At 35.8% G+C, this 12221-nt stretch overlaps 1 protein-coding gene across 3 annotated transcripts in view; it reads left to right on the top strand.

Moving 5' to 3' along the window:
• NCAPG2 (non-SMC condensin II complex subunit G2) overlaps positions 1-12221 on the top strand; it is a 55385-nt gene that overhangs the window by 17437 nt on the left and 25727 nt on the right. For all 3 annotated transcript variants that reach the window (XM_075492396.1, XM_075492395.1, XM_075492397.1), the window contains 5 exons: positions 2139-2208; positions 2917-3003; positions 5584-5679; positions 10117-10242; positions 11143-11322. In XM_075492396.1, the coding sequence (XP_075348511.1) occupies positions 2139-2208; positions 2917-3003; positions 5584-5679; positions 10117-10242; positions 11143-11322 (559 nt within the window). The remainder of the gene's footprint in view (positions 1-2138; positions 2209-2916; positions 3004-5583; positions 5680-10116; positions 10243-11142; positions 11323-12221) is intronic.

The raw sequence follows: 12221 nt of genomic DNA, 5'->3' as shown, positions 1-12221 counted from the left end.
ATCACAGTTAGAGTTCTTAATGATCATTAAGAGCTTGGCTAAAATCTTGTTTGTCTCACACTCTAAAATACCTAGTATATTGAGAAAATATATCAGAATTCAGACACCTTCAAATCTGCTGAATATAACTACCATATTGTTTCAGCAACTTCATTTAATAGTGGCTCTGCACGTGCTTATGTATACAATTATAGGTGTAGTAAAATGCTTATTTAGCATTAGCTAAAGCAAATGACTTTCATATAAAGGCAGGTGATTCGAGACAGCCAGCATAGCTTCACCAAGGGCAAGTCCTGCCTGACCAACCTAGTGGCTTCTATGAGGGAGTTACCACATCAGTGGACAATGGAAAAGCAATGGATGTCATCTATCTGGACTTCTGTAAAGCCTTTGACACGGTCCCCCACAACATCCTTCTCTCTAAATTGGAGATATACGGATTTGATGGGTGGACTGTTCAGTGGATAAGGAATTGGTTGGATGGTCGCATCCAGAGGGTAGCGGTCAACAGCTCAATGTCCAGATGGAGATCGGTGACGAGTGGTGTCCCTGAGGGGTCCGTACTGGGACCAGTGCTGTTCAATATTTTCATCAATGACATTGACAGTGAGATCGAGTGCACCCTCAGCAAGTTTGCAGACAACACCAAGCTGAGTGGTGAAGTTGACGCGCCAGAAGGACAGGATGTCATCCAGAGGGACCTGGACAAGCTGGAGAAGTGAGCCTGTGTGAACCTCATGAGGTTCAACAAGGCCAAGTGCAGGGTCCTACACCTGGGTCTGGGCAGTCCTCGGTTTCAATACAGGCTGGGGGATGATGTGATCTAGAACAGCCCTGCGGAAAAGGGGGGTACTGATGGACAAAAAGCTGGACGTGAGCCGACAATGTACGCTTGCAGCCCAGAAGGCCAACCATATCCTGGGCTGCATCAAAAGAAGCATGGCCAGCAGGTCGAGGGAGGTTATTCTGCCCCTCTACTCTGCTCTGGTGACACCTCACATGGAGTACTGCATCCAGCTCTGGAGCCCTCAGCACATGTCCTTGTGGACATGGAGCTGTTGGAGCGGGTCCAGAAGAGAGCCACGAAAATGATCCGAGGGCTGGAGCACCTCTCCTACGAGGACAGGCTAAGAGAGTTGGGGTTGTTCAGCCTGGGGAAGAGAAGGCTGGGGGGAGACCTTATAGCAGCCTTCCAGTACTTAAAGGGGGCCTATAGGAAAGATGGGGACAGACTTTTTAGCAAGGCCTGTTGTGACAGGATAAGGAGCAATGGTTTTAAACTAAGGGAGGGCAGATTTAGACTGGGTTTAAGAAAGAAATTTTTTACAATGAGGGTGAGGCACTGGCACAGGTTGCCCAGGGAGGTAGTGGAGGCCCCATCCCTGGAAACATTCAAGGTCAGGTGGGATGGGGCTCTGAGCAACCTGGTCTAGTTGAAGATGTCCCTGCTCTTGCAGGGGGGGTTGGACTAGATGACCTGTAAAGGTCCCTTCCAATCCAAAGCATTCTATGATTCTATGATAAACTGTGCTGCATTACTTGCAGCGTTTATGTGAGAATTGCAGGTCCATTTCTGCTTCTCTAAGGTGTTTTTATTTTTTTTCTATGAGCAACCTCTAATTTAATTTGGTAAGATTCTATATAGAGGTATCCTAATAAGAAGTGACTTGCAGGATCATAGCCTGAGAACTTGACTGATGGATGAAAAGCATGGATTTTTTTTTCCTTTGATTATTTAGTGAAATATTACAGAAGTAATTCTTCATATTAAAATCAGAGGCTTTCTAACGCTTTCAATTAGAATAACGGATACCTGTACGTCTTTATAAAAAATTTAAGGCATTAGTTGTGAGACAAATGATAAAATATCTGTGCTAATGTTTGGACTTTCCCACCATAAGAGATATTTCCTGTGTTTTTTAATAGTGCTTGGGTTCATTAATTAACAATTAACTTTGGTTTTCTGTAATTATCGGTGCAGACTTTCAAGATATTTGCTTCTTCTAAAAATAATGTTGATGAACAGAATTAGGAATAATATTGGTACTTATCAAAAACTTCATGTTGTTACCTTTATGAATTGTACATAGATATGGTTAGGATGCTTGCTTGAAAGTGTTTCCCATATGTTAATACAGATCCTTGATGGAATACATTTCAGAAGTTTACTTCAGGGCCTGGAAGAAGGTGTCAGGAGAATTCTTAGAGGTAATACTATGCTTGAAATTTCATTTGGATAGTTTTGAATTTCAAGATGGAGAAGATATATGACTTTTCAACTTCAGAAAGGTTCCTAAGCAAGCCTTAAGGAATTATTTCCCTAAGGAAAGGGCCTCTTCAGCATTGTCAAGGAATAAGAGCATGTCATGCTTTGAATGTTTGCCCGTTGTGATCAGCTTGGTTGCATTTAAACACCTTTAATTCTGCTGCTGAAATATTGCTTCACACACCTATGCATATACACAATATTTTTTGTAAATACACTAGTTATCTGAGTTATTGAAGCTTTTATGCAGTATGTGCAAGTCTATATATTTGATAGTTTAAATATTTATCTAGTTTTTAGTTTTTGTGGATTTCCATGGAGATGATCAAAAGCATAATTACAGCAACACAACAGTGCTACAGCCAAATTTCACATACCAAATAGTTCTTATTTACCATGTGGAGGTGCTTTTGAATTTCAAACTTGGTTCTGTGAATCGGATTAATTGTATATTCTGAAATTTTGAAAATCAGTTTAAGCAGACAGAGGCCCCTAGCATGGAAAAATTTGGGCCTAGCAGAAGCCAAGTAAGAAATAATATCAAAGACTATTTTCAGTTGTTTGTTTTAGAGAAAAGTATAAGTTCTTGCACAGTACTTATTATTGTTTTATTGTGTGTTAACAGTAGCATGTATGTGTTTTTACTGTAGATACTTGAACATAACTGCATTCAGGATTTCATGCATCATGGAATTCATCTTCCCAAAAGTTCTTCTGTTCATTCTAAAGTTAGAGAGGTAAGTTCCTGTAAAGCATGACATGAACAGTAGCATCAAAATCAGAGCAGTTACTATAAAGTGGAAAATTTCCATTTCATACTAAAATACTATACTAGGTCTGGCTGGAATGGAATTACTTTTCTTCATAGCAGCCCATATGGTGCCGTGTTTTGGATTTGTTGACTAAAACAGTGTTGATAACACACCAATGTTTTGGCTGTTGCTGAGGAGTACTTGCATGGTATCAAGGCTTTCTCTTCCCCACTCTTTTTCCCTCATGAGTAGGCTGGGGATAGCAAGAAATCGGGAGGGGGTACAGCCGAGACAGCTGACCCAAACTGACCAAAGGGATGTTATGTGCTGTATAACATCATGCTCAGCAATAAAAACTGAGGGAAAGTGGATTTTGGGGAGATAGACATTGCTTGGAGACTGGCTGGGCATTGGTCTGCTTGTGGGAGGTGGTGAGTGATAGCATTTGCATCACTGTTTTGGGGTTTTTTGTCCTCTTTCCTTCACTTATTACACTATCTTTATCTCGACCCATGAGTTTTCTTGCTTTTCTCTTCCAATTCTCTCCCCTGCCCCACTGGCAGGGAAGTGAGTGAGTGGCTGTGTGGTGCTTAGCTCGTGACTGGGGCCAAGCCACCACAAATACTTACTTAAAAAATAGCATATTCTGAGAATATTAGAACAAATTTTAGGAGGAACCTGCTTATAGTTTTGCACCAGATTTGTCTTTGGTGCTCAAAAGTAGAAATACAAGGGGATTTTCCAGAGTCCCAGAAATAGTTTTTGCTGTCTGTTGTTTTAAGTTTTTCTTTGCCTAGAGAATTGACCTTTCCATAGCTGATCACAGGGATGAAAAGTCATAAGCTCCTTGAGGCAAATTTAGTAGATGGGTCTGGAACCAAACTTGTTTTTTCTTTTTGTTATACATGGGGGTTTTGTATATGTGTTTATAGGGACAAGCCTTGATTCAGTTACAGATTCTAGTTGTCTATCTGTGGCTTTTATTCATGAGCAAAACATTTGAAGCAGAATGAGAATTGCATGAAGCTTTTTAAGACAAGGCATTTGTATTTGATCTATGCCCCTTCACCTCCCATGCTTTCCCCCAAATATATAGATGCTGGAGTGTATCGTATGTACAATATATAGCTTGATTATACCAGTATACAATCCTATATTTGGGGTTTTGTTTGTTTTGGGTTGGGTTTTTGGGTTTTGTTTTGTTTTTAATCAAATGTAAATAGATTCTCATATCTATAGTGGATTCTCTTGTCCTCTGATTCCTGACTGATGGAGTAGGCTTTTGACAGGGCATTTCATGTTTTTCAGACTCAGAAGCTTATGATCTCGAAAGAGGACAGTGATGTAAATAAATCTGTCTTTGAGTTGCGAGGGGAGTGGGTCTCAGAATAAATTTGAGTGATGCGTTCTTTTTCAGTATGCAAGAATTTGATTTAAAATGGTCCTTTAGAATCCAGAAGTTCCTGTAGCAATTAGGAGAGTAACCAACCACAGTCATTCACTTGAGCGAAGTCTGGGCTATTTTATTTAAAGAGTTGGGGGGAGGGGAAAGCAACACGTACAACTCTCCCTTCTGAATTCAAAGTTCTGATTATAAAACCTATGTCCATTTTGCAAATATCTGATACTCACTGTTCTAATGAAATCTATTACAAAACAGTACTGATTTGCCATTAATCCTGGGTTAGATCCATCGTTCTCATGTAGAATTAAGAGCTACGTAGTCTCTTATAAATTATATCATGTCTTTACTTTGGTATTTTTCAAAACCAGAGAAAGGGATACTTCCACTGTAGCATTGTTTCTGTAGATGCTATTCACAGGCTTCCCTGTCTAGCTGTGGCTGTGAATACCTGAAGTATTCAAAGTTGCCACTAGAGGGTCAACTTCTTTTCAAACTGTCCAGTGTTTTGGGTGGAGGAATGACTTCCTATTGAGTTACATGATGTCCTTTCTCGTATCTGCTCTGGTCTTCTACTTTCCTGTTTTGTCTGCGTAATTCAGATAAAAAAATAAAAGGGGCTTTAGCTAACAAAGCACAGTTCTGAGTCAAAAGGAGTGCTGATACTTGCTTTTCATCAATGCATACAAAATGTATTACGTTTGTAGATTTGTATTTGGATAACTCCAGTTATCGAATAATGTTCCTTTGTTCTTAACAGAGAAATGGGTTATTTATCTGTAGTTGATAATTACATGGTTTCAAAGTATTTCTTCTAGTTACTTTAAAAATCGAGTTTTTTACTCTAACAAAAAGTGGTTGCTGTGAAACTGACTCTCTAACCATGATTTTATTTCTCAGTTGTAGATCTTTATATAGACTTATTGAATCTATACAGTTATAAAACATGATATTTATTAGATCTATTTCTTTTTTTTATGGTTTTTGAGAATTTTTAATAAAATATAGGGTCAATTAATATGTCTAGTTTTATAATTTTCCATAGTATGGAAAACTCTTTGGTCTTATATAAATGATGAAATGAGACAACTCCTGCACACTTCTTGAATGTAGAAAGTACTGTTAAAAATGGTTTTGGGGGTTGGTTTGTTTGTTTTTCTCAGATGCTGAGTTATCTTCATAAACAAAGTAAAGTTCGTCAAGGAATTGAAGAAATGCTTTATAGATTGTATCAACCTATCCTTTGGAGAGCACTGAAGGTAATTATCCTTTTCAGAATATAGGACTATCTTTCTCCAACTACTAAATTTTGGATCCCTCCCACATATTCTGATTTTAATATTTGCTTTTGAAATAAAATGGCCATAGAAAAAAAATCAGTGTGTTTAGCATATCAGCTGTAGCAGAGTAACTTTGTAACTTGTAATTAGGCATAGTTTACACAACAGTATTCTAATTTGTTAATAAAATTTACTTCTATAATTCAGTTTTGTTTACAGGTACACAGAGTGCTTTCCAGGATTGCAGTAGACAGTGGGACTAACGCTAACTTTGGTCTTCTCATCTTCTTCTCAATTTGGGAATTTTGTGTAATCTTGTATTCTGTTTTCCAAGTTCTTTATGGAATGATCAGTGCTTTATTGATCAAAGCCAGAAACGTTCAGAGGATGATTTAGTCTCACCTTCTGATTAATTACCAGCCTTAGAATACAGCTCAATTAATTTGAGTATTATTTTAGAAAACCTTTTATTCTGGTTTGATTGTATGTACAGACATTGGTGATATGGATATGCTTTTAATCAAGCATTCAGAATGAAATTTCTGACTTCTAGTACTTTTAAGGTAAGTGTGTGTCTTCCTGTGGATTGCATGCACAAACTAAAGGGTACCTACTGCAGTTTACCTACTCAGTTATACTCTACGATTAAGATGAGCGAAGCTTCCTTCTTTGTGAACAGCTTTTATTTTGTCTGAGGTTATGAAATTCCTTCAGTGAGAGCATACACATACCATTCGTTACAGACAAATTAAGTGCTGTTTAACATTTAAGGAAGTCTCATTTACTGATTGGTCATAGAGCATCTTCTCTAGCCATGAGAGAAGTATTTACAAACTCTTGAAGTTGAAAGTATTTAAAAACAACTTTAAAAGTTGTTGTTTAAGTTGTTTTAAGCTTAGGGTACTTCAGAAGAACATTCTGTCAAACCTTATTAAATCTGCATAGATTTGTTTGGAGAAATGTAACAGAAAGGTTTGGCTTGAGGAAAAAAGGTTAATTATTGATTTGCAGCAAGACAGTGGGAGAAATTCCTGATTCCAGAAGTGGTTCAAATTTTTAACAGCTGCTATTCATAATTTTCACATCACTAATGGTTCCAATGCTAGAACAAATCTGAATTTCAGGAAGTTTTTTGGGGTGGTTTGTTGGTTGGTTGATTGGGGGTTTTTTGTTGGTTTTGGCGGGTTTTTTGTTTCGTTTTTATCTCAACAGCTTCTACATATGTAGTTAAGCACTTTAAGCTTAGGTGATAACAGCCATATCAAATAGGTCATGGAGAATTTGTTTTAATACAGCAAAAGAGTCCAGCTGTTGTGAACGTAGATTTTAGAATGGTAAAGGGAGGATTGTAAAAAAATTGAATGGAGCAATTATATGAAACACATAATGATTCAGTGCAAGGAAAGATTCTGAATTCCAAATAATTTAGTACCCTATTTGTGATTGGTGAAAGGAAACGTGACTGAATGTAAAAATTTGGCAATTTATTTGTGGATAGGCCACTGTCTTGCTGTGTGACTAGTTAAAGCTTTTGTCTAGTTAATTTTTCTTTTTCATATAGTATGCTGAAGTATTTGGCATTTTTAAGATAACTGTTGCTGTGACTCAGAATCACCAATAGTTTAAGATACAGAGCTAAGAAGGGAAGCTTATAATTGTCCTTACTGGTACGGATTCTGCTCCAAAGCTTGAAATGTCAGTTTAATTTCAGATAACCAGTTTGATGCTCCTATTTTAGCCAGTGTACAAATCCCTAAGAACAAATCTTGTTCTAGAACACTGGTTACAAAGCAGAAAGGGAACTCATAGAAGGACCTCTTTACCCCTCCTTCTTGCAGAAAGGAAAAATACTTCAGTTGTAAGAATACAAAGGATTCCATAACTGTTCGTGTTGAAACCACTTGATTTCATCTCTGAAATCTTTAAACTGAGAATGCATATTTGTAATGCATAGTTCTCTGTTTCTTCTTAAATTGCTTGTTTTGCAAATAATTAGGTTGCACAAGCTTCCTTTGTGGCTTTTACCTACACATATTTTATAAGCCTTTATGCAACTTTAAGTTTTTATAATATACACCCTCATGTAACTTCTTCCTCTTTTTTCATGTCTTTATTATGAAAAGTAAGTCTCAGGCAAACATAGCAGAGACAGTTGTGCAGTGATTGGTTATTAGTATAAGAAGCTATATAAATATAAAAATATGGATATTTACTGTGAGATCAGTAGTTATTAAGCTATTTCTTATCAAGCTCAAAAAGTCAAGAACCACTGCCCCAGGAATTCAAGCTGTTGAAGGAAGTGATTCCTTTAAGTAGTGTGTTTGGTTGTTGTTTTTGTTTGTTTTTTTTTTATCATGCCACACTTTTAAACTAACTTACTGGGGAAAAACAGTTTTTTAAATAATTGGAAGTGAATTTCAGGACCTGCAAGACCAGATGAAACTTAAAAGAAAGCTCTGAAAATTAAATGAACAAAAAAATTAAGATATTGTTTAAAAAGCTTCTGAAATTTCCTCAGAATAGTACAAGCATAAAGGTAAAGAAACATTAGTCATTTAAATAACTGCAGGCTCCTCTTGCATGGAAAAGCCAGTGTGGAATAAAATAGGATATGAATTTAAAGTCCTAGCTTCTACCTCTGTGAAGACATTTATTCTATTACGAGCTTGAATATGCAAATACATTTGGGATAAATTCCAATTAATTAAAGGCAGGAATTTAAATTGTGGGTACTCAGTTCAGAATTAAAGTGAGCTTAATGGAATTCAGTGTAATGCACTTAGAAAGTTTATGAAAATTAACTTTCTGGAATGGCCATGGTAGACAAGGTCTAGGTTATTGCACAAAAACATGCTTGAATTAATTTTCACATGCAATATTAGTGCAGAAGAGCTATTTCACCCTGAATTCACATATTAGCTTGTTATGCATTAATTCTTCAATACAGACAAGCTCAAAGTTAAAGGATTTTCTACAGCTTTATAGGATTGAATTAAGAATTATAAACTTTTCACTTTTAGACTGTTTGTCTTATCCATGACAAATAAAGTAAAACACAAGTCTCTAACTAAAGAATGTATATATGGGCTTCATTTGACTTCATAGTATTAAATTTAGAATTGCTATTAATTTTATTGGCTCGAAGAATTTGGACTTTTTTGGTTCTACCTAGAGATGTGCCCCACCATATGAGGATTGGTCCAGAAGGGAAATACAAAATAAATTGTAAATGAAGTAATTGTTGCTAATTTCTTTTGTGTTTCTTCTGTTTTTATTTGCCATTAGTTTATCTAGTTCTAAATATTACATGGTTATCCTCGTTTCTCTTTTTCCTGCCTTTGATCTGAATGTCTCTTATGACAAGGGAAGAAGAAAATATGATGATTAGAAGAGTCAGGAGGTTCCCTGAACTGTCTCTTATCTTGCTGTTAAAATTAAGCCTACTTTTCTTGTTTTATTAGACTGTATATATAGTCACATATATATCACACACATTTGTTTGTTTATCCTGGACCCAAAATCTGAACAAAATTCTTGCTTCCTTCTTCCTTGCAAGAGAAGTGAGCACAGGCTCTTACCATTGTACTGCTGTCTTTGATAAGTAAAATGCAGTCTGATGGTTAGATTTCAGGTTTCTCCCTGAGATACCTTGAATTTCATATTTTCTTCATTTCATTGCCTGCTCTTTTTTTCTATCCTTTAAGAGTCCACAGGGACAATTATTTTTCACTGACTGAGTGTCTAAATATACACTTTTTTCATTTTTCTTTACATTTGGGGTTCTGCAACCAGCAAAATGTATAGTGTAACACACTGAAAACTATTTCAAATGGTAAAGAGTCTGAAGGTTATGAGGGTTGCCTTAGATTTTTGATGAGCTGCCTGGAGCTCAGGACATGGTCCTATTACTTATGTGCATAGATGCAGAACTGAATATGTTTATGTTGGATGCGTTACTCCTCAGGCTTGCTGGCACTTAGTTTCTAAATACTGTTTTCTTGAAGAAATAGGCTTGAGCTTTTCAATTAAATCTGCTTGAATTCAAGATTCTTGTATTCTGAAGAGGAGCTTTAAGGTGACCAAGAGAAATCCCAACTGCTTTTAATTTATTCAGCATTACAGAGAGCACAAGGGCTCTGACTGTGTCTCTTCAGGGTCATTGAACCTGATATGCCTTGAAAGCTGACTGTACTAATAACTGAGGTTTTACTGAATGGGCAGAAATGTAAGGTAAAAAAAAAAAAATCATGTTACTATAATTTCTTCCATACATTTAAAAATTCATCTCTTCCATCTACTTAATTAAAAATACGAACTTGCTAGAAGTGTTTGGAGAGCAGTATTTGACAGGATATGTCTTTTGATATTAAAAGTCTGTACTTACTGAAAAAATACTTTTTTCCTTCATTGTAACAGGCCAGAAACTCAGAAGTTCGATCAAATGCAGCATTTTTGTTTGTTGATGCTTTTCCTCTTCGTGATCCCAGTTTTAACACTGAAGAGATGGACAATGAAATTCAGAAACAGTTTGAAGAACTTTTTGTAAGTTTTAATGAAACTAAAATGTTTAAAATGAAACTTTCATCAAAACTAACTCAAAAATAAGCTGTTGATGCCATTAAAATTTATGAAATTTCAGGATAGTATCCATAGGGAAATAGAGGCCTGTGATGCAGAAAATACAACAATAAACCAATATTTTAAATTTCTGTAGTATGTTGACAGCAGGTGACACGCAGCATTTTCAACTCCAAAAAGGAAATTTTTGGCATTGTTTTTCATTAATCTGTGAATAAAAGATGCTTTTGAAAGACTGGATGCATAAGCAATGATCCTTACTTAACCTAGTATTGGTGAAGAGAGCTTTACATTTAATATGTAAGCATTCAATGGAAATTTAGTACTGTATTACTAAATAATTCTGAAATGAAGTATAATGAAGACAAGAACATAAAAAACTCTTCACCAGTCTAGATGGGTAGGAATGGGCATAGTGTTTTCATTAAGAAAATGTTTGGGAAATCCTGAGTATGGTTTTTAAAAATGTAATCGTCAGATAGTTGAATGAATTTCAAAGTTTTTATATTGTTGCCTAGGAACAGTGGCCAGTGTAAACTCATATGTAAATAGAAGTCCAAATATTCTTAATTAAGTCACAGATGCAAGACTTAATGTGAGCTATTTTTTAAAAAACTATTTCAAAAGTCCAATTAAAAAAAATTGGCCAATATTTGTCTTAATTTTGCTTCTGATTTAAATTCCCTAGTTTGCTTCATAATAAAATGCCTTGAGGGAATATTAATATTACATTTCTTTCATAGTATGACAATTTGCATAATGATTAAAATGTAATGGAATGCTAGTTGTTTATGATAGGTTAATGTCAAACAGCAGTAGAGTCACAATAATGCATATACTCACATTATTATTCTTCTGTTTTAGAATCTCTTAGAAGATCCTCATCCAGTTGTCCGCTCTACAGGGATACTCGGAGTTACTCAGATAACATCCAAATACTGGGAGATGATTCCTCCAATAATTCTTGCTGATCTTTTAAAAAAAATAACTGGAGAGCTGGCATGTGATATAACATCTGCTGATGTTCGATGCTCTGTTTTTAAAGTAAATCTTTTTTTCTAAATTTAAAATCATGATTGTCATTTTTATATTTTATTTGATGCACAGGTTTGTAGTATAGGCCACTTTAAGTCAAGAAAATTACTTATTCTGCAAAATGATTTATACAATAAAGTTCCTAATACATGCAGGTTTTGCACACGTTTTATAAAAGCCACATATTTGGAATGAACAAATGCCTTTTAAAACAGTGACTGTTTGGCTTTGTGACTCTCAACCACTTTGCATTTCTAGTCTTATATACATTGTTTGGACCTGATAATTTAGTTATTTTAGCTATTAGAAGTTATGCTTAGACTTGAAAATGTATGCAGGCAGATTCCAGTATGTTTCTATATCACTGGTTTTAACCCATCCTTAGACATGCATAATTATGTTATGATTTTGTACCCCACTTTGTGTTTCTGAGGTTTGGATAAATATAATTACATACTGTTTCTCTGGGAATGCCAGCCTCCCATGCATGGTTCAGTTTGTTAGGATTAGTTCAGCTACATCTTTCTGGCATCTGGTAAATAATTAATAGCTTGGACAGAAAAATGAACTCCCTAAGCAGTATTTGCACTTAAAAATTTTGTGTTAGATAGCCTTACTTTGGAGCTATCTTCATGTTAATCCTCACTTGCTCCACTACAGCTGCATGGAGGTCTATACTGGATAAGCAGAAAGTGCTGATTTAAAAATAACTTGGCAAAAAAAGACATATTTTTAATCTGAAATCAGCAGAGTTTGCTACCACAAAAAGTACTCGACACTGCGCCCTCAGGTAGAAGGCAAGACCGTGGCCTCAGTGTAGATCTGAAGCTGCTTCATCTGAAATGAGTTCATTGTTCACTGGAAATTTGAAATAACCGTAGCAAGTTTTACTAAAGAATATTACAGGA

This window comes from Mycteria americana, chromosome 2 (genome assembly GCF_035582795.1).
Source record: "Mycteria americana isolate JAX WOST 10 ecotype Jacksonville Zoo and Gardens chromosome 2, USCA_MyAme_1.0, whole genome shotgun sequence".
In the NCBI taxonomy this organism is placed as follows: Eukaryota; Metazoa; Chordata; class Aves; order Ciconiiformes; family Ciconiidae; genus Mycteria; species Mycteria americana.
The sequence above is the reverse complement of the archived record's forward strand: the minus strand, read 5'-3'. Positions and strand labels throughout refer to the sequence as shown.